General features: G+C 40.2%; 1 protein-coding gene across 1 annotated transcript in view; it reads right to left on the bottom strand.

Moving 5' to 3' along the window:
• Window positions 1–23,544, bottom strand: part of Ptchd4 (patched domain containing 4) — a 198,911-nt gene extending 175,367 nt beyond the window's left edge. Inside the window, exons 1-2 of the mRNA XM_012947910.2 lie at window positions 23,423–23,544; window positions 22,383–22,968 (exon numbers count right to left, since the gene is read on the bottom strand). Coding sequence (XP_012803364.2) covers window positions 22,383–22,968; window positions 23,423–23,427 — 591 coding nt within the window. The 5' untranslated portion in view covers window positions 23,428–23,544. The remainder of the gene's footprint in view (window positions 1–22,382; window positions 22,969–23,422) is intronic.
• Window positions 23,545–27,074: the final 3,530 nt, after the last annotated feature.

Here is a 27,074-nt window from a genome sequence, read left to right as displayed (position 1 = left end):
AAGACTGTAGCTCTGACAAACCACACCTACCAATTTTCAATTGAGAAAATTCAATTTCTCTCTCTTCCTCCCTTCCTTCTCTCCATATGTACACACACACACACACACACACACACACACACACACACACACACAGAGACACCCTTAAAAGTAACTCTAGATCAAGAATTAAATGATTATTTATAGAAGTTTTATTGCCTTCATAGCAGTAATAATTGCAATGGACACTTTTGCTATTATCTTATACCTTGTCTCTATTTATTTTCAGTAAAGCTGCTGTTCATATCATATGGAGCTTCTTACTCAAATAGTCTAGGTTAAGAAAAGTAAATGTTTCCTAGCTCACATACGATGGTAAATTCTCATTAGTGACCCCAATCAATGAAACTGCCCTAAACTGAGCTTATGTTACTGACTAAATGTCTGTGTCCTCCTCTGTGTAGTATGTTAAAATTTTCATAGCCACGTGGTAACATGTGGATGTGAGGCCTGTGGCAATTGGTTTATGAGGATTGGGGTCCTTACCCCTTCCACTGGCAGAAAATGAATAGTCTATAAGTCGGCAACTGAACTTTTACCAGGCACGCGCCTCTCAGTACACTGATCGCAGACTTGCTGACCTTCGGAGCTATGAGAGATAAATGCTAGTTGTTGAAATCACTCTCTATGCTATTTGTGTTACAGTAGCCTAACATGACTAAGACAGGAGTATACACGTGTATTATCCACACATGAGCCCGGTCAAGCATACAGAGGGTATTGATTCATTATTATGTTAAATGGGCATTCTCCTAAGAACCGTACCTAGTTTTGAAACATAGAAACAGAAGTTCTAGGACTACTAGCTATCTAAAAAATGTGCTGATGAACTACTGTGAAATGCTGTCATGGACGCTACACATTCTGGAGGAATTAATGCGTCTTGCAGGGAAACATGAGCATCCAAGGTGAGCTTAGAACAGGTACAAGGACAATTGGGAATAAATGGATGTGCAGTGCATCATCACATGTGAGGGCAGAGTGTATCATGAGAAATGTTTATCATCAGCTGTTGACCAAAATGTCCCATTTGCTACAAAGTGCATTTGAGCACATGGTTCAGCATTCCATGATTACCTTCTGATTTCTTAGGAAACTATTGTCTCAAAAGGTCAAAATATTTCACTTGAGAAATGAAATTCAAACAGGAGTGACTCAAGTATGACAATATGTCAATGCATATTTTGGGTCAGAGAGATGGTTCATGGGTTAAGGTGTTTGCCTGCAAAGCCTAAGGACCCAGGTTCAATTCCCTAGTACCAAGATAAAGCCAGATGCACAAAGAGGTGCAGGTGTCTGGAGTTCACTGGCGATGGCTTGGAGGTCCTGGTTTGTCCATTCTCTCTGTCTTTCTTCTTTCTCTGCTTGCAAATGAATACATAAATAAAAATATTATATATATGCAGATTTTTGTTCAGCTGAGTTTTGAGAGATTCTCCTGGGAACACCTGTCTTTCTCCATTTTTCCAAAATGGGGAAAATTAAGTGAGAAAATAGCATTCCTTTTATGGCTTTTCCTAACCCTGTGGAGGAAGGCCTCTGTGACTTAGCACACATTTTCCCTCCTTACTGCCACCGAGTGTGCTTTGCAATATTACCTTGAGGATTTAGCATCTCAGCTCGCTGTTTCTGACTCTCCAGAATAAGGGAGATGAATTATTTAACATCTAGGAAGCACCAGCTGTGCTTTCTGCCAAGTGCCCTGCTTCCCCCACTAGCAAGATTTACAAGCGAAATAGGTTCCCCATCTAAATAGGACTACAATTTTGAACAAGCAAACGAGCATAGAGGGCCTTTCTTCAGAGGAGGAGAACTAGTCCTGAGTGTTTCTTGGTGGTTTTTCTTGGGCATTCTCAAAAAGTCTACAGAGATTAGTGTCCAGCCTCCTGCCAAGTGGACTAAATAGTCCTGATGGGGAAGGCACACACTCTGAGATCACAGACAAGGACAACTGATACAGGCTGTGTGTATAACTTAGGTTATGTGTCATAAAAGCCTCTCCTGATGGTCTGTGTCCTGCAAGAAGTCTATGAGAAAGAATTCCCTTAGTGGTAACAGGACAAGGAGAGTAGTTGTCAACAAGGGATGATTTTGCATCAGAAGGGATATAGGGAATGTCCTGAGACAAATTTGATTTCCTTTCCTCAACTGGAGGAAAGAAAAAAAAAAAAACAAAAAAACACCACTAACATGTAGTGGGAGGAGACCAGGGATTCTGCTAAGACCCCCTGTAAGAAAGAGCTATTTGGTCTTAAGATCAAAAAGGGTTCTGAAACCTTGATCTAGAGAACTTGCACTTTTTTCAACTCCACTTAAAGGTTTAATTGAGTCTTCTACAACAAAGTCTTTTTAAAAGTCTTTCTATTTTTTTTTTTTGTTGTTGTTGTTGTTTGTTTTGTTTTTGCTTTGCAAGGTAGGGTCTTTCTGTAGCCCAGGCTGACTTGGAATTTAATACATAGTCTCAGCGTGGCCTCAAATTCACAGCAATCCTCCTACTTCTGCCTCTCGAGTGCTGGGATTAAAGGCATGTGCCACCATGTCTAGCACTTGCTATGATATTTAATTCACTCACCTATTTGTTTGCTGAGAATAGCAATGTTGCTTTTCTACTCAAGTGAATGCACTAAAGACTGGCTAGTTTTCATCCAAACTGTTTTTCCTGTATTATACCATCTTGATTCCATCCTTGCTTTTGAAGCCATTTCAAATGGATCTCCATCCTACAAACCTTAGAGAATAGTAATGATACCTATAAACTTGTTCCTCTGCATCAGTGGAAGTTGTGGCATTGTCCTTACCCTCACCAGGCATTTATTTCAAGTTAGACTCACTCTGTGTATATGGCATATCAATTAGACTGCAAATTCCTTGCTGGTTCTGATACAACTTCATATTGGTTTGGAACTCCATTATTATCTTGCACACAGTATGGACTCTATAAATGTTTATTCACTATATCTCCAAATGTGCTGGGTACCCTCTGAGTAGTCATTATCAAATAAAATTAGAAGGGCTCTGGCTGCCAGTTCTCCCTAGTCTATATCTATGGCAAAATTCCTGCATTTAATGTCTTCCCATTTACAATGGTTTCCATTCTACAAAGCCAAATATGGACTTTGATTTCTGGCCTTCATAAAAGTGGGGCATCAGCAAGACTTAGTAGAATAAGAATTATTTAAGGTCATTCTATATTGTTAATAGAGAAGGAGACAATAAGATATCATAATAAAGAGAAATAGTTTTATAATAGGGAGGTGTCATGTTATTAGTCAGGTTTATTAGGGCTTTACAGGAGCATTCCAAGAAAAGTGGCAGAAATTCGATCAATTAAATGAGGTACACATAAATTTAACTTAATAAAACTGACTAAATTGCTTCTGGAAAAAATGCCATAGGGAATATGGTTTTATTACTTCTGGAGGAGGAAGAATTTGATGATGCTGTGAATACATTTCCACTTTTAATTTGAGTTTCCCATGAAAAGCATTAGGAATAACTTTGTAAATATTATGAACAGCCTAACCTATATGGTTGGCACTGCCCATAGTTTATGATTGATGAAACTAAATGTTATGTAATAATGTTTGTTTTTATGAACTGTGAGTGGACTTCAGCAAATTGTTTAACTCATCGTACCTCAGTTTCTTCATTGTTAATAATGAGGCTAATACAGCCTTTCACTGGGCTCTTGGTGACAATCAAATGAGTTACTGCATGTTGTCCAGAGTAGGGCTTGATCAAGATGACATGGGTACTTAGCCCATGTGGGCATACCTCACTATTACACAGTATAATGACTTGATATACATTAGATATGACTTGATCTATCTCTGCCTGCAAAGTGTTTAAAAAAAGAGATTTCACACCTTACAGTTATACTATATTCACAAAAGGACACATAACATTAGTTAAAGAGACAGCTGAATTACTGAGACAGGTAAAACGCAATTGAATCATGTGATAGGTAACGATATTCATATTTTCTACTGATGATAATGGGAACTGGAGAGCAGATATTTAATGCTGCACTTGACTTTGCTAAGACAAAAATGCCTTGTGAAAAACTTCACATATTACCTATATGCTTCTTGACACAGAACTTCACACATTCCCTATATACTTCTTGACAGAGATGTAGAGACTTATGATTCAAAGATGATCATTAATTTTCAGAAAAATACATCAAACAACCCTTCAGTAGTAAAATGTGAGATACACACACACACACACACACACACACATATATATGACTTCTTTTACCCATCCTGTTCCAGAAAAAGTATTAATGTGACCTTTTCTAAAAGAAGCAAAAATGATTCATTTGTTGGATGAGAACAAGAATGTTAGTTTGCCACTCAAGTGGGCACTAAGCCATAGATGTTTACTGAACTAGATAATATACAAAGCACAATTATAGTCTACCTATTTATTCTTTATCATTTTAAAACTTTTTCAACAATTATCTGTGGTTCCTTCATGGTATCAACATGTTCACTGTTGATGCTTTGTGATTTATACAAAGATGTCTTAGATACATGTTTTCACAGGCAATTAAACAATATCTCAGTTACCTCAGCAGTTCCTATGCATTGTATATGAAACACAAGAGGTTAGATTATTTGGAGGTTCATGGAAAGTTCCAGTATGCAACAATCTTCTGGCCAGGTTCTATAGAAGATCATAAATTCCATGTTATTTTTAAATCTTGATATTTCTTGGTCCATACTCATAGAAATGTCCTGTTTTGTATTTGTTTTATGTCTGAATTTGGATTTGATGCTGACTTCACAAATTGAAGAGTGACTGATCACAGCGAAATATCCTCCTGCTTACAGGGACCAGCTTTCCTGCGACCTCAATTTTCACAAATACATTTTGAAAAAAGAACATTCATTATCAATGGAAAGAACTGAAAGGTTTCCTCCCACCAGCAGTGCCTTTGCAAAACGGATCTAAACTTTGATTACGGAGCTTTTGAGCTGACTCTGAAGAAGTAATGAGTGGATTTCCCAGAAGTCTCTGTTTTGGGACTAACCTCCAAGATTCCTCATTTATAAGCAATGTTGACAACTTCCTACCAACTTATTTTCTTCCTGACTAGCTTTTAGATTTCCAGGAAAGAAGTGGGTGCTGTAATTTATGATTGTGGCCTGTCATCTCAATCCCTACAGAGAGAGTCAAACAATATAAGTATAGAATAACCCCTCTTAGAGAAAAGCTATGCATGGAGATAAGGCAAATGAGAATGTTCAGAGCAGGGAAGGTGCTTTATTATCTCTATGAAATACACACACATTCTATGTGGTTAAGTCTTAGGCAATACCCTGACATTCCTAACTTAAAACTTTAGTGTTGCAAGTGTTAAAAAGTGAAACTGACAAAAGATCAAGACTAAGGCCTATTAATAGATTCTTCAGGTAGAGAAAAAGAGAAAGAAATGCTGAGAAAATGTAATTTCCAAGGTCACAAGCACAAGGGTAGCTCATAAAAGATAGGCATTGTTTGTAAGAAAATAGATGGATCTGCAGATCATTTGTAAAATGAAATAATTGAATTCACATGCTTTTTCTCAAATGTGGAATTTAGGAAAGAGGACATGAAATTAAAAGAAGAACAATAAATGATGTGGAAGGGTAGGGGGGGAGGGGTATAGGAATAAATAGTAAGGGGACAAATATGACCAAAGAACCTAACTATCTTGTAGGGAGATGTCCTAATGAAATCCCTTGCTTGGAAAATCAGCAGATGCTATAAAAAGATATGGGTTCTCCTTTCCCAGAGAGAGAATAAACTGGTAAACTTTGTTTGAAGTAGATATGATGATGACTTTTCATTCTAGGGAGGCACTAAGTAGTGAGTAGATTACTGAGGTATTTCATTTAAAATAAACATTTCCTGATCAAATATTGTGAGGCCATATTCAAAACCCATATTGCAAATTGTGTTAAGCTCTTTCAAAGTAACCACATTACTTAATTATTTGTAGAATAGTCAATATAAGAGAAATTTAATTCCTTATTCTATATATGATTTGCTAAAGATGGAGCACTGAATAATCAAAGTGGTAAAAGGCACCAAATGCTTAGTTTTACTTGTGCAATGTACAACCTTCAATGATCAGCAAACTTTGGTGCATACTGCATCATTCATATTGACCAGAAAAACATCTTTTCACCCCAGGTGTCAAGTGATTATTATTGCCATTTTAAAATAATGGGAGAGAAGGGGGAGGGAGAAAGAATATAATTTGTGAACCTACTGGGTAGCTAATAGGAAAGCTTTCCAGTGATCCAAGAAAGGTACTTAGATTGCTATGGTTCCTATGTAGCTGGAACCACTTTAAATATTCATTATATTTTAATAAGCATACCTTTTCTTTAATTATACATCTTGCTAATGCTGTTTTAATATAGATTGACTTTCCACAATGATCCTGCTAGGGAAGTCAGGATGCCTATATGAATGAGTAAGACATCACACAGCTGCAAAAATCAGTAGATGCATCTAGAAAAGAATTATAATTTTCACAGGTCAAGAGAAAAAGATGTTCAATTTGACTGAATATTTTCAGCACCTAGGTCTTACTTAAATTAAAACTTGGAGTATTGCTTTGTATGTTTAAAAATAATACTTAAAAGGACAGAGTTGGGAGCTAGAGAGATGGCTTATCACTTAAGGCATTTTCCTGCAAAGCCTAAGGGCCTGGGTTTGATTCCCCAGTATCCATGTAAAGCCAGAAGCACAAAGTGGCACATCCATATTCTCATTCTCTCTTTTGCTCTCTGCTTGCAAATGAATAAAGATGTTTTTCTTTAAAGCCAGAGTTGTGCTGGAGAGATGGCTTAGCAGTTAAGGTGCTTGCCTGAAAGCCTAGGGACCAGGCTTCAATTTCCCAATACCCATGCATTCCAGATGCACAAAGTGGCACATGTGTCTGGAGCTTGTCTGCAGTGGCTGGAAGCCCTGACATATCCATTCACTCTTTCTCTCTCTCTATCTGCCTGTCTTTCTCTCTCTCAAATAAATCATATTTTTTCAAAAGCCAGAGTTAAATTTCCTGATAATTCATTCATTTTACTCATATTTATTTATTTATTTCTTACTAAATGGGTATCAGAAACATAGACTAGCTATGGATATCATTAACGAATTTATTTCAAAGCAGTCAACTCTGGCCATCTTAGGACATGTATATTTTAGGTTATCTTCTTGGGAATGAGGAAGCTAATAAGGTCTAATTGAAGTATTAATATTTTTTAGCTATCAAGATTTATTACACTTTGGCTATATCACCATAATAGTAAACGCTTATCATATGCCTATAGCTTTTTAAAAATAATTTCTGTGTACAAATGTATTAAGTGGTACAAATGTATGAGATGATATATTTTTCCAATGATGAGAAATTCAAGACATCTTTGGAGCATAGCAGAATGATGAATACAACATATTTTGGCTCAATTACAAATTAGGGAAGCACAAAAGAGGGTAATGTTGTTTCTTTTAGCTACACAGTTCTCATGGAAGGAAATGATACTCTGGTAGTCAACACACATAGTCTGTTATTTGGCACCCTAAACTGAAAAGAAAATTGAGTTTTAGGGGTTACAGCCCAGGTCCTGACTAATGTTTTCATCTTGTTTGCAAAAGAGCTAGGTAAAATGGTTTGTTTTTCAAGCCTGAGGTCATCTAGTATTATCCACTGGAAGCACTGAGTGATTTCAAAATACCTAGCTGGACGTACCTAGAGGAGGGTTTCTGAACATCATGTAACTGGAAAGCTCCTGAAGTGTGTCCTTAGAAACACTCTGAGTTACACCAAGTGAAAGACAGTGAAAACTACTTCTTGTCTTGGTAAGCCACAAGCTACTCCTAGAAGTTCAATCTTGGGCATGATTCATTTTTTTGATATTTTTAAAATTTTTATTTATTTGCAAGCAGAGAGAGACAGACAGAGTGGGGGAGGGAGAAAACAGACATGCCAGGGCCTCTAGCTACTTCAAATGAACTCCAGATGCATGCATCACTTTTCACATCTGGCTTTACATGGGTACTGGGAAATCAAACCTGGGTCCTTAGGCTTTGCAGGCAAGCACTTTAACCACTGAGCAATCTCTCTAGCCTGACAAAAGTAAGTTTTATGCAGAAGAGCTAAGGGATAAAGATGTTAAGTGACACATGAAGAGTAACACAAGTAAATAGGAGAATTGGATTTAAATATAAAGCTGTCTCCTTTTTCTCTATTTATTGCTTCTTTTCACATTATTAAAGATAAAACAGACTGGGCACAGTGGCACACCTATCTCAGTGCTGTGGAGACAGGGTCAGAATTTCAAAGTTATCCCTGGGTATCAGAAATGTAGACTAAATACATAACAAGTTGAGGCCAGACTGTACTACATGAGTTGCTACCACAAAGAAACTACTCACTTTTCTGAAAATTAATCCATGAAAACCCAGGTCCACCTCAATAAAAGCAGTTGTTACTTTGGGTTAAGAGAGACAGATTGCTAAAGAATGAAATATGTTGTCAGGGTGGCCCAAGGAAAATTGGAAGGTGAGAATGTTTATCAGTGTGGTTATTAGTTACCAAAATATTTTTGTCTCAGCAGGCAGACAAGTAAGATCTTATAACTGTGTAAGACAGACTAGGTCAAGAAGAATAAAACTTGAACATGTTTTAGGAAGAGGCTCTCTGATAAGATGTAACTTGCTAATAAATGTGTCCCAAGTTTCACAGCCTAGAAGGAATCCAGTGTCTTTCTTTCTTTTTTTTTTAAATAAAATGTATGAACTTCATTATATTACAGTCTATTTTACCTAGCCTTTAAAGAAGGTGTGGTAAGTTCAGTCCTTTGCATATCAATGAAGGGTTTCTAAAAATACATGGAAAAAGTAAGAAACCAAAATAAGACAATAATGTAGCTGATAAGAATCAATTTACTTAGTATATTGTTAGTAGCCCTTAAGGTTGACCCCTCTGAATGATCAGACTACAATGGAGACTTTAAAACTAATAAAATGTTGCAATATTTTGTCATAAAAATTTCCACATTGTTCAGTTGTTATAAAGGATTCATGGAACTGAATTATAACAGAAGTCAACATGATACAACAAATAGTATTCTTGTCACAAATCAGAGTATGACACAATTATAAAAATCTTTGCCAGGGCTGGAGAAATGGTTTAGTGGTTAAGGCACTTGCCTGCAAAGCCAAAGTACCCAGGTTTGGGAATCCAGTTTCTTAAAAGCAATCCCCAAGGTGAAAATTCTTGAAAAAAATGAAAATAGGTGTCAAGCTGCTAATTTTGGTTTTATGTTATTCCCTTAGAGAGAAGTGTGCTATCTATGAAAAAGGGTCATTAAACTAGTTCAGAGCCTGAGCTTCTCTTGGGTCCCCAGGGAGCTCTATCTATCAGGGTGGCTGTCCCCACTTCCACTTATCCTATAGCCCCTCTACTTGTGACCTTCTAGGCAGGTTATGCCTGATCTACCCAAATCACTGTGCTATGGAGATCAAACCCTAAAGAGGACTTCATTCACAGGAAGGCAGAAATGGCATGTGAGTTTTCTCCCTTGAGGGCTGGATTAGAGAGAGCTGCTCATGGACTGTTAGGGTACAGACTGCATTTACCACTCAGTGGGAAACTATGGTGAAGAGAATGCCACAGAGAACCAAGCAGCTCAGATGATACTTGTGATTTTCCCCTTCAGTAAAGGTACGGTTGCAGCCATTTCAATTTGGCTGAAGGCTTTCATATAAGGAAGAATTTTTTAATAATAAAGAGAAACCACCTTTGTGAACACAATATGATTCCTATCCTTAAGAGATTTGTTAGTATGAAAGAAAGTTAGGCAGATTGATAGCATTATATATATATATATATATATATATATATATATATATATATATATATATTTATATATATATATAATCATATATTAGTATTTTAATTGTATTTACTTATTTGAGAGCATGAAAGAGGCAGATGGGGGTGGAGAATGGGCACACCTGGATTTCCAGCTACTGCAAATGAACTCCAGATGCATGTGCCACTTTGTACATCTGGCTTATGTGGGTCCTGGGGAATTGAACCTAGGTCCTTTGGCTTTGCAGGCAAGCACCTTAACTGCTAAGCCATCCTTCCAGCCCATTGTAAAATGTTTGTAGCATGCTTCATCTATTTTTACATGTGAATGTGGCATGTGTATAGATGTTCATATGCATGTGGGTATACATACATGCGTATACATGTGTATGAATATGTGTGTGGAAGCCAGAGGTCACTGTTTAATGTCTTCTTCGATTGCTTTCCACTTTATTTTTCAGATAGGGTCTCTCACTGAAATCAGAGCTCACTGATGTGGCAAGTCTATTTAGCCACAGTCCTTGGAGATGCTCCTATTTCTGCCTCACCATGGATGCACCACCACACTCATTTTGCATTTTACATGGCAAATGCTTTGCAGACTGTGCCAGTCCCCCAGCCTTTCATCTTTGTTTTTAATAAAATGTCCCAGGGCTGGAGAGATGTCTCAGTAGTTCAGGCACTTGCTACAAAGCCTCACAACCTGGGTTCAATTCCTCAATGCCCATACACAAAGATGCATCTGGGATTCATTTGCAGCATCTGCCCTGGCTTGCTCATTCTCTCTTTTTATCTCTCTTCTCTCCATCTCTCTCTGCTTGCAAACAAAAACATTTTTAAATGTTCCATACATAGAATAGATACCTTATTTTGTATGATAGTTCAGGTTTGTATCTTGGGATATTTCCATCCTAACCAATTTTAACTATATATACTCTTATTTTTGCCTTGATCCTTTTAGTTCTTTTTTATTTTCTCTTAGTTAAAAATATGAAACAAAAGAAATTTTGGCTAAATGTAATCCTCATCCATCTAGTGTATACCCAGAACTATTAGTGAAATCAATGAAACTTGGGTGTCTAAGGCCAGAGTATGCAAATAAGATCATGTTAACAGTAACTGAAATTTCACCTAGTCACTTCTCCACTTGAGGAATCTAGCCCTCACAAACTATTGTCTGTACATTTATGGGTGGGTGTCCTTCTCATGTCTTTTATTAGCATTCAACTTATCTTCCTTTCCTTGTCTACCTTTCCAGTTCCTTGGCCAGTGACCATGGACAGGACATCAGAATTGGTGCTTACAGCCTCTGCTGAAAATCTCCGGATGTGATTCTATGCATTCTCATGGTACCTGAATGACCAGGTCACATATAGAACATCTTGCTAAATTTGAACTTCAGATAAACAAATAATGCAGTATCTATTGCATATTCTTACTAAATCATAAGTTACACTTACTCAGCCCTCAGTTTTATTTTTGAAAAATATTTTGGGTAAATTTGGCTCCCTGATGCCCTGGCTATGCTATGCTCTACACAGACTCTCCTGGGGTGGAACGCATGGATGTAATCTATATTCACGTAGGCAAAGTGTTTCTTTTTCTCCTTTCCTCTGGTGGTCCTTTCTTTCCCAACCCCAGTGCTATGTGACTGGGTGCTTCCAATATCTTAGGATCACCCATGGGAGCACCTTTCAGTGTGTTTCCATAGAGCTCTCTGTGTAGGGTACAGGATATTTGCCTGGACTAAGTGAGCTTTTGTCTTATTCCCTTACAACTTTCTTCAAGGACTGACCCCACAAACTTCCTTTTTCAGCTAGAAGCTTCCAGGCAATCAATTTCTATAAAGAAGGCCACTGACCTTATTAGTTTATTAGGCACATGCAGTTGTATTTTAGCAGAGAGTTACTACAAAACTGTGATAAAGTTAGATGGAGATGAGAACTGTCCAACGTGCATGATAGAAAGTGATTTCTGTTTCTGAAGGTCTTCTGAAACATGTAGAGAAAATGGCTTGGGAGATCACAGCTTTTCAGACAAATGTTTAATTATGACAAGTGTGAAAGACATTCCCAGTAAGAGGAACAGTGCGAAAGTAAGAAAACAAGCATTCAGAGTGTATTTGCTTTGGTTTGTATGATACACTATAACCTGAAAGGACAAGTAGGGTTGTAAGCTTAGCTGAGAAAATCTCTCAGTGATCATGAGTGGGAGTTTTGACCTCTTTTATAATATTAAGTTTTGGGATGTGTTAGTTAAGGGGAATATAATAAAGAGATGTGCTTGCTTGTGTTACATAGGATAGACTGTGTGATAAATTATCATAAGAAAGCACAGATAGAAATCAAGTAGGTTTGACTTAATATAGGCCAAAGGTAGAGGCAATGAGAAGGAAGCAGCAAATCATCTTATAAAGGAAACTTTGGTCCTCATTCTTGGAGATGTATTATAACCACCGGAGCAGGTTTTCAAGGTCACAATGCCTTGGCTTCTCCCAGACTGATAAAATCATTATCTCAGGAGATAAGACTCATGAAGAATTTCTCTTTTTCTTTTTCTTTTTTTATTTATTAGATACAGAGAGGGGAGAGAGAGAGAGACAGAGAGAATGGGCACTCCAGGGCCTCTAGCTACTGCAAATGAACTCCAGATGCATTTTCCACAATGTGCATCTGGCTAATGTGGGACCTGGAGAGTTGAATGTGGGTACTTAGGCTTCGTAGGCAAGCACCTTAAATGCTAAGCCATCTCTCCAGCCCTTTTGTTGTTGTTATTTTTTATTGTTTTAAATATTTTATTTATTAGAAAGAGAGAGAGATAATTGGCACAGCAGGGCCTCCACTCACTGCAATCGAACTACAGATGTGCATGCCACCTCATGTGCATGTGTGACCTTGCACCCTCATATCACCTTGTGTGCCTGGCTTACATGGGAGACTAGACCCTGGGCCCTTAGGCTTGGCAGGTAAGCTCCTTAACCACTAACCCATCTCTTCAGCCCTCCCCTCCATACAGTATTATTTTTGAGGTAGGGTCTCACTCTAGTCCAGGTTGACCTGGAATTCACTATGTAGTCTCAGAGTGGCCTTGAACTCTCGATGATCCTCCTATCTCTGCCTCCTGAGTGCTGGGATTAAAGGTGTGAGCCACCATGCCCAGCTCCATATAGTACTTTTCAAGCTCTGTCAATGTCACTACACCCTGTAAAGACCAATAACTATAGAGGAGTGGTTCTTCAGGGATTTTTGAGCTCCACATCCAGAGCTTCTGCAAATCCAAAATTATGTCTGCAAATAAGGATTTCTAGCATGTTCCCAGTATCCTCTGGGAAGAACATTAACACTCTGAGAACTACTAACACAGAGTTATAAGGTTCTGGCAATTAATCAGATATTACTAAGTATAGAACTTGATTAGGTGGGGTGGGGATATAGAGGGGTTAATCACAAAAGGCTGAATGCCTGAGTCTGAGTTAGAATGGATATCTGATCACAAGATTCATAGACATGAAAGAACATAGCAACTCAAAGGAGAGATGAAAACTGAGGGAACAGACAATGAAATATCATAATTCATGGGAAACTGGATGGAAAGCACTACAGGAATGTGCAGAGAATAATAATATCACAAAAAAAAGAAGACGAAGAAAGTGGTCAAGGCTAGCTGGGTTGAGAACATGATGAAAATACAACTCCATGATATTTCCAGACCGATGGTACACACAGACCTAAAGCTGACGCCTTCATTTTCTAGCTTTTCCTGTTCTCAGAAAAGAAGGTCACTTTGAGATTGAGGTGACCCCAGCATTCTAGTGTAAAAGGCACAGGGGCCCTTACTAAAGAAATGGTGTAGATTACAGCCACAGAGAGAGATTTTCAGTTGCGCTAATGAGGTTGTTTCTTTCTGCATTTGATCCTACCTCCTCAAGAAAATTACTTAGCCACTTCTAGAAGGTTTCTGGATCAGGGATGATTGCCAGTGCTCAAGGTGCTGGTCACCAACACTGGTTAGTAATTTTCCAAGAGCCACCACTGTTCTAAGTGCCTTTCTGCCATTCGCCCTTCCTACTTGGACTGTGATTTTTTGAAAAGGAGACATTATTAGCATCATTTGGTAACTGACAAAGAATGCACAATCCAAGCCCAGTCCAGACCTCTGAAGCAAATGATGCATCTTCCCAACATCCCCAGTGAGTGTAGGAGTTCTGACCACATTTTAATGCACTCAGTACTGTAAGGATAGGTTGTTGTGAGAAACATGACTTACAAAGAAATTAAAATATATCCAGAATTATGGCATTAATGAAGGTAGCTTACATTGCCGGGATCTACAAACCCTGTCTAGATTATGTTATATGCTTTGACTCATAACACGGCCCTAGACTCCTTATTTCTGCCATTCTTTAACTTCCATTTCCAGTGGCTTTTGTTCAGTACTCCTAAGGTATGATAGCTTCCCCACCAAACTCTTGTCTTTTCCAAGATAATTCAGCCTTTCATGTTAATTCCCTCTCATTCTCTCATCCTTCAACCTCAGCTCCCAGTCACTTCCACAAGAGAGCAGCTTTCAAAACCACAAGAAATGATATATATTCTCACAGGACCATATATTTTCATTCATGGTCATCTGTAATCATAAACTTTATGCGTGCTTTTCTTTCCTCTCCCAAGAAACAAGGACCAAATCTGACCAATTTCCCACTGAAACTTCAGTGGGCAACACAGTGTTCAATATAGATCAGATCAATAGTTACCTAAAATGCATACTAGAATGGCTTTGAATCTCATCCATATGATATAATGTGTAGCATGTCCACATTAGTGTGATCTGTATTGACAGTCTGAACTGAATATTCTTTTCCAAGCATTAAAGAGGCCGAATCACTCAAAGGAGTTGTTAGTTTTTGAGGGCAAGTGCTAAATATCTGTTCAAACATGCATTTGCTATAAATTCCTGTATCTGCACTCTGAGATCTTGGAATGTATATAGTAGTCCCTTACTATCCCCCAAATTATCATCTCCAAGACCCCTTTGCTAGTACCCAAATCCATGATGCACAAGTTCCTTATATAAATGTCATAGCATTTTCACATAATCTGTGGGCAGTTTTATAAAGTTTAAATAACCCCAGGAGCACTTATAAATATTACAGTATAAATACTATATAAATAGCTAATACTGTATTGTTTCATAAGTGATGAAATATTTTTTAAAGTCTGTACATATTTTGTAGAGATGCAATTTATTTCTTCAATATTTTTCATCAGTGGTTGGTTGAATCCACAGATATAGTGGGCTCTGCTTATAGCTTTTGAGACAGCAAGGAAAAATTAGAGGAACATATGTGAGGCCCCTTCACATTGGGAGAGAAACTGCTGAGAAGAAGCACCAAATATTCCCATATTAAACCCTTTACCTAAATGTCTCCTTCACTTCTGAGTGCTGCTAATTAGGCTCCTTTCAGAGGCTCTGATTTCCTCAGAATGACAAAGAATGAGCCTTGATTTCAATAAACAATGCTGTTTTAATAATCCTGTCTAAAAACATGTGGACTACCATGCCACTTTAAAGGCCCACTCCCACTGTAATTCTGTTTCGCCCTTTCACCCACAAATATTCTTGCTTCTGTGTATGGTTCCTGTATATTATGTTCTCAGATAATATTAACAATTAGGTTAATAAGTACTTAGCATCACCACTGTTGTCAAACCATTGCAGCAGAACTTGAAAAATCCTGTTCTTTTAAGGATAAGTTAGATTTAATTTTGACATCTTTGCAAAATATAGAATGGCACTAATCACTTCTACCTTTATCCAAGTGATTGGCCCAAGTACATATAAAGATGAGGGTTTTCCATTCAGAACAGCCCCAGCGTAGTTTGCCACACATTTCTATGTGTTTCTACCAGATATCTCAATGGAGAGTGGTTTCACTCAGGTATGTTTATGATATTTTTTTATCTGAAGCAAAATATGCTATTCTGAACTCAAGTCATGAATTAAAAATACCAAGGTTCACCTTAAGTCTAACATAGGCACTTCTCTAACTCCAGTGCATGTGTGTCACACACACACACACACACACACACACACACAAGCACGGAGAGAGAGAGAGAGAGAGAGAGAGAGAGAGAGAGAGAGAGAGAGAGAGAAAATTGAAGTGTTGTGTACTCCATAGCATTCTCGAAATATCCAGATTTCTTCCTTAAAAATTGAACATATGCAGAAATGTCTGGACCTCACTGAAATAGTCCTGAGCATATGCTGATCAACTCTAAATTTGAACTAAAAGCAATGTGGTTCAATCAAGGGTGTAATAATAGCCAATGGATTAAAATGTAAGATATTGTGCAAATTTTGAAGAGCGATTCACAAAGATTGCATCAGACATAATACTCTTGAAATACACACACACACACACAAGTAAACATAAAACTTCTGTTACAGTGAATTGTTCTTTAAGATGGCCAAAGAAGTATTGTTTTAGGGACTGGGGAGGTCATTTATTCCTTCATACATTTTCACAATCTCAGAGATATCTCTCTGACTTAGACTCCCCACTTCTGTCCTGTGCTTTTGTGGTCCTAAACCATTAAGGAAACGATCATCATATCAGCTGAGAGTAGGGAAATGGGAAGAAGAGTTTAGTAAATTATTTCTGGTGTTTTTTTTTTAAATGAAATTTCCTTTAATTCTTTAATTCCAGTGAAACTACAAGATGCATAGATAAATACTCATAAAACCACTTAATTTGTTTTCAAGTAAGTCTTTGCTGGAGCTCAGGAGAAGCAATGGCCTAAATGCCATTACCACACTTAGAAAAGTTTAGTGAACAAAGAAATCCTTGAAATGGTAGCTAGAAGATTATTTATATAATAATTTAGTTAGGTCCCTGGGGCTCATGCTTTTGGGGGCGTGTGTGTGGTGTATGAATATGTGATGTATGCATGTATGTACAGATACAAGCCGACTGTGTGCACCTATGCAGAAGCCAGAAGAGTACATTGAGTATCTTCCTCCATTGCTTAATGCTTTATTTCCTGGACACAAGATCTCTCATGGAACCTGGAGCTCATTGTCTTTTGTTTACACTTGATGACCAGGAAGCCCCAGCATCTGTACCTCCTCTCTTCATCACTGGACTTACAGACATGCACCGCCACACCCAGATTCCTACATGGGGTCTAGGGAGCAAATTCATGTCCTTGTACTTACAAAAACAAGTACTCTTAACCCCCTCCAGCATCTCCCAACCCCATCATACATGCATTTTAATAATGTAGTTCCATTCAAATCTACTACAAACCTGTGATAATACTTGTCTATGACATAGAAGGATGTTACATAACAATAACAAGAACTTCTGTTGGATGACAAGAATTCCTACAATTTCCTGGCCTGGTTCTGTCAATTTCTGAGATAAAACTGACACCCAAATTGGTGGTGAGACCAGTCTGTCACATAACTGGTCTTTAAAGAATTAAGTCAGAACCCAGGTCTCCTGAGCAGTTCTCAATTTTAAAATGCTGAGCACTAGCCCATGCTGGCTCATCAATTCTTTCTTGCTTCCAGTGAAAGCCAAAAACGTCCCAAGCTTGCTTTGGCACCTAAGCCCCTGGCTCTAAACCTTGGGATGCATTCAGGTTTCTCACTTCAAGCTGATCCCAGAGTCTGACCCTAGTTTCTTCTGAGTTGATGGGAAATGATATTAAAATTGAAATCATGTGCCAAGGAAGAAGAATTTTCTAAATTTGCAGCATGTGACACTTTAGATAGATGGTAGTAGTTTGAGTGAACTGGAGATATTACTGGTCACTATCTCTTAGGAGCCAGTCACTCTGGAGAAGTAAGAGGCATCATAGGAAAAATGGTAGCTACTTAGGACGTACGGTCCTACTCTTTTTTATTTTTTAACTAGAAAAAGCTTTCATTTCAGAGTGGTAATATAGGTACTGATAGGACCTATATAATATTAGTTAAAAAATAAAAGTTTAAGAACTTGGCATTTCTGAATTTAAATCTGAAGTGGGACACATGTTGGCTTGGTGACCTCATGGAAATCACTTAAGTGTCTTCCTTGGTCTTTCCCTATATAATTGGCCTAAAAATAGTACCTTGATTCATCAGTTTACATAAATTAAACCACACATCTGAGGACTTTTTGTGTAGGCATAAAACATATGGAACCACTTAGGATACAAACTGAATGTTACAGTCATAATACATAATACAGTCATAATGTTTTCCTTTACTAGGAATCAAAAAGGTGGGCTTTGCTGGGCGTGGTGGCACATGCCTTTAATCCCAGCACTCGGGAGGCAGAGGTAGGAGGCTCACCATGAGTTCAAGGCCACGCTGAGACTACATAGTTAATTCCAGGTCAGCCTGGATCAGAGTGAGACCCTACCTTGAAAAAAAAAAGGTGAGCTTAAATCACAGTATCCGAGAAGATCTTGACATATGTATCCTAAGAGGTTTAGAATAATTTTTTTTAAAGAAGCCTATAGAATAACTGATATTGGAAACCTCTAAAGATAATTCAGGTTTTCACTTTTCAAATTGGCTCAAGTTGCCCTTTCATTGAGCTATGTGGAACTAAATAACTGTAATATCTTCTAAACATAGATGTGCTCTCAAAATTAGCTCAAAAAAACAGCTTTCTTTTAATAAGTGGAAAAGTCTATCTGTATCTTGGCTCCTCTTCTCTAATATGATGATACACATAGTGACTTAAAAATGCACTCAGAGCAGGCTGGAGAGATGGCTTAGTGGTTAAGCGCTTGCCTGTGAAGCCTAAGGACCTCGGTTCAGGGCTCGATTCCCCAGGAGCCACGTTAGCCAGATGCATAAGGGGGCACATGCGTCTGGAGTTCGTTTGCAGTGGCTGGAGACCCTGGCGTGCCCTTTCTCTCTCTCTCTCTCTCTCTCTCTCTCTCTCTCTCTCTCTCTCTCTGCCTGTTTCTCTGTCTATCACTTTCAAATAAATAAATAAACATAAAAAATTTTAAAAAATGCGCTCAGAGGGAACTAGTGGAATTTACTGGGAGGGACAGGCTGCAGGGAAATCAAATCTACTTCATTTTAGGATGTTGGGATCTAGACTACAATCAAACTGTTTCTAAGCATGTGCATCCACTTTGTCTAGACCTACTTTTACTAAGAACTGGGGACGTATGAGAATTGTTACATTCCTTAAAGTAAGTTGAGTTAAAAAAGCACTCTGGAGAAATATGAAGAGTATGAGAATAAGTTTGGAATAAATGCATGCCATGGGGGTTCATAATTTGATAATAACTTTATGATATTGAGGAATAAATGTAGCAGTTACTCATGAGTGTTTGTCCTGTATACTGTTTACACAGTAAAAAGGAATAAGATATGGCCCCTGGCCCCATCAAGGACGCAACATAAAGATCATGAGGAAGGCTAAATTGTAGGATTCATATTGTATAGATACAGGAATTTCAGATTTTCAAAACCTGTATAGGTTCCATTTCTTCTGTAGTATTCTAAGCCAGTTTATGATTTTGCTTTCACAGGATGTTTATGTAATTTTTCGGGTAGATATATATTTTTTTCCATGGAAAGAAACTTAATATGGCCCTGATTGTCAAGCTTCACCTTTTCAAAATACTCATGTTCATTTGAAGTCCCAAACCTTCCTTGTCTCAAGACTCCTTGATCGTTTGAGTATTTGTTACGTGGCATTGTGACGGTCTTAACCTGACCATCAGACCGTTTCTGTCACTCACTCAGTGCTTACATATGTTCCTCTTACCTTCCAGCCCTTGTCTACTTCTTCTTTCAGGCCATGTGGCTGTCACTCATGTCCTCCAGCCACTACTGGCCATTTTGACATTTCCTTTCCTTCTGATTCTCATCTACTAATAGAATTTATAGGGCTAAGATTTTCCATATTGAAAAACAGAAACAGTAATCCATGTATGGTAGAGGAAAACAAAAATGATTTAGAAGTAAAAAGTATATCCAATTTAAGTTTACCCTCACATCCCAGGTACCGGAAGTTATCAAACTTCAGCAAGCATCTACATACTTGGTCACATGTGAATTAAAATCATCTCAAAATAACACATAATCAAAACAAAAGGTCATCTCACTTTGCTCTGTGCCATGCAATTTCAATCCTGGGTCCTTTGGAGTCCCATCGGCAGAATTCTAGACATCCTTAGTTCTTCTGACATTGTATTTTATACTTCATGAGCATGTGTTAGATCACTGCTGACACAGAGATGGCTTTTTGCTCTCAGAATATCACAAAAGGCTCACTTACCCCAAGATGCTCAAGACCACCCAGGACTGCCTTACAGAAAGGGTCAGACCAGGTCATTTGAGGAAAGACCAATCTGAGAATTTAGTAAAATACCAACTTCAGCCCGTGTGTATTTTGGGTAATGGGCTAATACAACTAGTACTCGGGAACCTTTATTAATTGTTTCTCCATTTCTTTATGGTTACCCACCACTTCCTGGCAATATACTTATCAACCCATCAGTCAGTCAAAAAGTGCAGGTGGAACATCTGTGACAGGCCAGCCTGGTGTTGGCTCAAGCGCTACAACCAAGGGTCGGGGACTCCCTGATTGTAGAAACTGTTGCTGTAGCAGCTGACTTAGTCCTTTGAAACTCCATAGAACCTCACTTTCGTTGCACTGATTTCTCTCCCGTGTGCCAGGGAACCACACGGACACAACCCACAGTTATTAAGTGAATCAATAAATAGATTTTGCTTTGCAACTACCTGAATGATGTTGCCAGATAGACAAAATGTCCACAGTCACCCAGTGGACGGAACTATTTCTCTTGGAGAGCTGCTGAGTGAAGACAATGGAGGCCCCAATCAATTATGCACATCAATGAGCTGCAAACTTGACTTGACAGGAAAATGGGCTGAAGTGAGAGTGTGACAATTTCCAAACTTTACTGTGGATGATTGATCTCTCAAGGGACTTAGTTCAGACTGTAGGCTAGGAAGACAACCTCTCCACCACATCCTTTCCTCAGCAAGCAGGAATGGTGATGGCAACAGATGCGGGGGAATGAGAAGCATGCTCCCCACCCAAAATGCCCCTCATACCCCCACCAGCAGGTATGAAGCAGGAAAACCCTAGACCTAGATACTGCTGAAGGATTAATCGCCTTGTCTGCTTTCACTAAACCTCACAGGGCCATTCAGTTGGGTAAAAGTGAGACCCATGTCAGCCTCTGGATCCACTTAAAGAAGGGACCACGCTCAGAGGACGCAGCAGGTTGAGGAGGTTTTCTGAGGAGAGTCTAGTTTCAAACTGTGCTAAATCCTCCTTGAATTCATGAAAAGGGGACTTTTTTTGAGAGAAAGAATCATGCTGAAGTTATTTCTAATTATGTGCATATGCTAGCTCTGTTAAATAAATAAAAAATACATAAATGAGTGGGCTTTTGTGATTTTTTTCTGTGGTTGGCAGTTCATTTATTGAGGTTGGGGCCCTTCCTGTCCCACAATCTCCACAGAAAAACATGTTTTAGGAATGAGCACTTTCTTTTTTTCGGGGGGGGGGGGACACCAGTCTTGGGAGTGCAGCCCCTGAGCACAAATACGGTGCAGTGGTTCTTTCACAAGTCACATTTGTCCCTGACACTTCAGTCACCTGGAGACTGCATACCTCACCTTGTGGGCTGTAGGTGTGCAATCTTGACAGTGTATAATGAGTTAAAAAATGCCACCGGAGTGTCAAAATTTAACCAGAGAACGCAAACAGCTTGGTACATTCGATGCTGAAATAATCATTCTTTAGAATTTTTGCTGATTGTGGCATTTTTTTTCCCCCTTTTCTCTTCTTATTGGGCTGTTTTAACCAATCTGGCTTTGGGTTGGATTCTTTTATGAGCAACTAATGTATCACTTGAATGCACAGTCCTATTTTTCTTTTTTACCCCTACACAATTCCTGCTTTGCTTTGGCTGTTTAAACACGCAAAAACATAATTCCTAGAACCCCTACAAGATTTCACAACCCCGCTCCTCCCCCCCCCCACACACATAGGGGCACGGAAATTCCAACTCCCTCCATAACAAAAATCAAGCCAGGCTGAAGATGTGAAAATGTGGGTATGGCACCAGGAAGATGTGTAATCAGTAATAAGAAATACATCATGAAAAGAAATCCCCCAGTTGTTTAGGATTCCCCCTCCCCTTTCATTCACTGATTTATTAACCCTGAACAAAGATGTAATTGCAGGGTCTCAGAAACTTTTTTTTCTTTTTCATTTTTTTGGCATTTGTTTGATTTGGCTTTGAAATTCTTAATATCTAGTCATACCATTCAGTTGCCCAACATTTCCCCCGCCCGCCCAGCAATGGAAGAAGCGTCAGTTTCCGAGTCTTAAGGATGAGACCTCTGCATTTTCTTTGCTTGTTTAGGGCAAGAAATGAAGAGCTGCCTCTTTAAGTGGCAGAAGCATGCAGGAGGAGCATACCTTTAATTTAGTGTTGGGATACCTCACTTGAACCCTGGCTGTTGTCTTATTGGAGACGGCAGCCTGCCTGAGATCCTCTAGTACTGAGATAATATCATCCAGCACGCATTTCTTATCCTGATTTCTCAACACACACAGATGGGAAAAAGTATAATTATAGCCCCTGTGGTTCACCTTCATTTCCAGCACGGCTCGGTGGGTCTGCAGGATCCCCTCAGCCTGGAGCAAAATATTGTCCCCGGGTGGGGAGAGGAGGATCACCCTGCCATACCTCCCAGGGGTGTGTAAGTCCGAATAGAGCTGGCTTTTGCACTGGTCCAGGGGGAAAAGACTGCTGGCTAGGCTGCGCTCGATCTTGGCCAGACTGTGGCTGGGAGCAACCAGGCGCTCCAGGTCGCCCTCGGGTTGGAAGCGGTTGAGCGCGCTGAGGCCGAAGGTGATGGTCAGGACTGCGGGCACGGTGAGGAAAAAGACCGGGTGCCGGCTCACGCACAAGCCCAGCCTGTGGCAGAATGTCTGGAGCCCTCTGCGAAGCACCTGCCGCAGCATCCTCCACCCGATCCAGCTCGCAGGCGCTCCGGGCCGTCTTAAAAAAAAAAAAAAAAAAAAGAAAGAAAGAAAAAAAAAAAGCACATGTGACATGTGTAAGCGCTGGGGTTACCCCTTCTTTTTTTTTCTTTCTATCTTTCTCTGTCTCTCTCCTAGATGTCATGCATCCCTCCCCAGGGGCCAGCCCTTCTCCACCCCACGGGTGGTCTCCATCCACGTCTCCCCACCCCCATCCGCGCGCGCCCCTCTCCAACCGCTCCGCCTGCTCTTTCCCCGGCCGCACCTCCATGCGCTCCTGACTACTCTTTCAAACACTGCAGCAAGTTGCAGCAAGGCGGGCAAGGGATGCTCGGCGCGCGCGCGGGGGCGGCCCGGCGGGCGCTGCGGGGGGCGCCGCGGGGTCCACCCGGTCGGGTCTTGCCCAGCCTCCGTGCGCTCTAGCCGCGGCCGCCGCCGCCGCCAGCGCCAGAGCTCGCTCTGGTGCCTCTCACCGCATGAGCAGCGATCCCCTTGCTTCTAGCCCTTCATCTCGCTGCTGCAGTCCCCCCCGGCCTCCCAGCGCTGGAGGTGGCTCTGTGCGGAGCGTCCCACTGAGGTTGGATTTCCTCCTCTTGGTCCCCGATGAGGTTCGGAGCCTAAGTGGAACCATGTGCCCGGGTGTTGTAAGAAGCAGACATGTGCCCCGTGGGGGGAGGGGGGGGCGGAGGGGCGGGAGAGGAGGGCAGGAGTCGAGAGGAGTGGGGGAGGAAGCTAAGCCTTATTTCTTCTTAAGATGCTAACAGTTTATTTTTAGAGTTTTGTTTTCCACCCCCCCCCCTCACCTCCACGCTGGAGTGAATGGAAGAGGAAATGCGTGAAGGCGCTCTTGGGCCCATTGGAGCTGGGACAATGATTCGGACCTAGGAAGGAGGGGGCGTGGAGAGAGGGCGCTCCCGGGCTCCAGAAGGCTGCCTTACTGCTCTTCTAGGTTCCCCACGCCCTCCAAGTCTGCCTTTTGGCCAAAGGAGAAGAGCTGGGAGGAGAGAATGATGCTGCATTTTTAACATCACTAACAGCGTGCAAGGAATTGCTTCTCAACACCTTCCACACTGCCATACAACATAGCCACATCGTCGCTGCAGGTGAGAGCTGCCAGATCCCCCTGTATCCCTGTGCACTGGGCTCCCTGGAGCCCTGGAATGCGCTGAAGGCTGGAAGGGAGGCACACCTATACATGCCTTTCATGCCTCGTGAGTGTGTGTGTGTGTGTGTGTATGTGTGTGTGTGTGTTGAAACTGAAGCTGTAGAGGGAGAATAGCCATTCTCATGGAGCGTGACACCCACCTTCCATACTCTTGTGGCGCACCAAATGTTCTTAACACTGGCTTAAGTCCTCCCCCTCATTTTCTCCACCCTTGTCTCACCTGCGTGGAATGTTTCTTGCAATCTAGTTTAGGATTATGTCATTTTGTCCTGCAAGGGGATCAGAAACAAACACTCCTTCGACACACAGCAGGCAGTTTTGTCAGAAGAAAGAAATCCAGGTGGGCAGAGGTTCTTGTGGACAACAGAGTTTCTTCACTATTACAGAAAGAAAACTCGCAAAATTCCTCCTTCAGTGCCCAGAAGTATGAAGGCCGGAATTCACCTGCTGATCAGATTAACTCCACACATGCCGGCATCAGAAAGGGCATCTCTGTGCATATTTTTAAGTAAATCAAGGCATTCTCAAGTTGTGTTGTGGGAAAAAAAAAAAAGAAGAAATCTTGAGGAAAGGTTCACAAGTTTGATTGTGAACTGCAAACTTGCTTTCTCGAAAGTTTTTCTTTTTGGAATGACTTCACATTGAAGACTGGGCTTCCAGACATGGTTTGCATGCATTTTGTCAGTAACAGCCAGGGACCCATCTTTTTTTTTAATTTTTTTATCAGATGCTTAGAGAGGTACACGTCTACGCATACAAACAAGCTAACAAGACTTGTCTTCTAAGTAGATGCTTTTATGAAAAATAGAATTGATTCTTCAGTTAAGATACCAATGAAACAGAAGACAGCTCAGAGAATAGGAATTATGCTTAAAGGCAAGAATCTACAGGATTGTGTCATGAATAAGACTGAAACAAATATTTCCAGTGTCTTAAAATTGAAAATGACCTTGGTGACTGTAGTAGTCACTTCACACTTTGCTGTGATCAAATACATTTCAAAAAGCGACATCAGGAAGAGTGTATTCTGCCTTACAGAATACAGGTTTCATACAGTTCACTAGGGCTGGGAAGGCCTGGTGGCAGGAGCTTCAGACCTGTGGTCACATTCAGTCCACAGTGAGGAAGCAGAGTGATGAATGCTGCTCAGCCAGCTCTCTTCTTTTTATACAGTCCAGGTCCCCAGCCCGTGGATGGTGCTGCGCACACTTATGGTGGGTTTTCCCACCTCAAGTAACCTATCAAGATAATCCCTTACAGACAGGGGTGGTGGCACAAGCTTTAATCCTAGCACTTGGGAGGTAGGAGGATTACCAGGAGTTCAAGGCCTCCCTGAGACTACATAGTGAATACCAGATCAACTTGGACTAGACTGAAACACTACCTGGAAAAACCAAAAGTAAAAAAAAAAAAAAAAAAAAAAGGATTCCCTCACAGGAATACTAAGAGGCTAACCTCCTCTAGATAATACCTCACAGGCATTCCAAGATGCAAATTTTCTCTGGGATTCTTTTTTTTTTTTTTTATTTATTTGAGAGTGACAGAGACAGAGAGAAAGACAGATAGAGGGAGAGAGAGAGAATGGACGCGCCAGGGCTTCCAGCCTCTGCAAACGAACTCCAGATGCATGCGCCCCCTTGTGCATCTGGCTAATGTGGGACCTGGGGAACCGAGCCTCGAACCGGGGTCCTTAGGCTTCACAGGCAAGCGCTTAACCGCTAAGCCATCTCTCCAGCCCTCTCTGGGATTCTGGATCCTATCAACTTCATAATGTAAACCATCATAGAGACGGAATGTGTAGATAGCTTCCTTAATATCTTTGAGGGCTCTCCAACTAATCCGTCCTACCGCACTGTCCACATCTAAGACCTCATCAACTTTCTTGGAAGACCATGCAACTATGCTAGACTTCTTGTCCTTGTGGTTAATTCACCTGAATGCCCGGGCAACATTCATTGACTAGCCTTTTTTCTCCTTCAGTGGGAAGTCTCTCTTGTTTCCAGCTATCAGGTTTCTTTCGATAACATTTCATATAATGTATTCCTTTAGTCCCACATGATCAGCAATTTTTGGCTATAGGGGCAAAGAAGAAATATATCCATCATCCATTTTCTATAGCCTCTTTTTACCACATTAAGTATACTTGGTCATATGCATTATATAAGATTTTCTAAGAAATGGTCTTTTCATTAAAAAAAAAAAAAAATTAGCTGGGTGTGTTGATGCACACCTTTAATCCCAACACTCCTGGAGACTGAGGTAGAAGGATAGCTGTGAAGTTCTAGGTCAGTTTGTGACTACATAGTGAATTCCAGCTCTTGAAAACAAAACCAAAAAACAAAAAAAAAAAAATACAGTGAGAGATTATAGGCACTGTTGAATTAATCACTTAGTCTTTACACATGAAGACCCCAGGCATTAGTGAGATTAAAAGACTTTTAGGGAACATTTAGAGTCATTTGTGAAGGTGGAACAGACCCCCATGTGTTTTGTTTCTCAGCACATCATGTTTGCTACTTCTCATGATAAACAAATACATCACAATTATTTTGTTGTTTATTACTCTTTCCCTTTACTTCCTTGCTAGTAAATGCGATAGAATTAGGGAAGTACAAAGATTGCAACATATAACATGGTCTCTTGCTGAGATGAAGCACGTTAATAGAAATCATGTGAAACCATAACACAGGAAATACATTCACTAATTATTGAGTGACAAGCACGCACAGCATGAGATGACCTTGAAAAGCAGAAGCATATGCATAGATAAAAGGTGAAGTTTGCATCACAATGCTTCTATTTATGGATACATGATGAGACTACTAGTTTTCCTTTTAGTGATGTGTGTGTGTGGGGGGGTGCATGTGTGTGAAAGTGTGGGGCACCCATGTACAGAGGCCAGAGAAGGTCATTCTTTGTCCTCCTCTATTGTTTGTGTGCCTTATTTCCCTAAGATGGAG

The sequence above is a fragment of the Jaculus jaculus genome, chromosome 8 (assembly GCF_020740685.1).
Source record: "Jaculus jaculus isolate mJacJac1 chromosome 8, mJacJac1.mat.Y.cur, whole genome shotgun sequence".
Taxonomy (NCBI): Eukaryota; Metazoa; Chordata; class Mammalia; order Rodentia; family Dipodidae; genus Jaculus; species Jaculus jaculus.
This window is presented reverse-complemented; position numbering and strand designations above follow the sequence as displayed.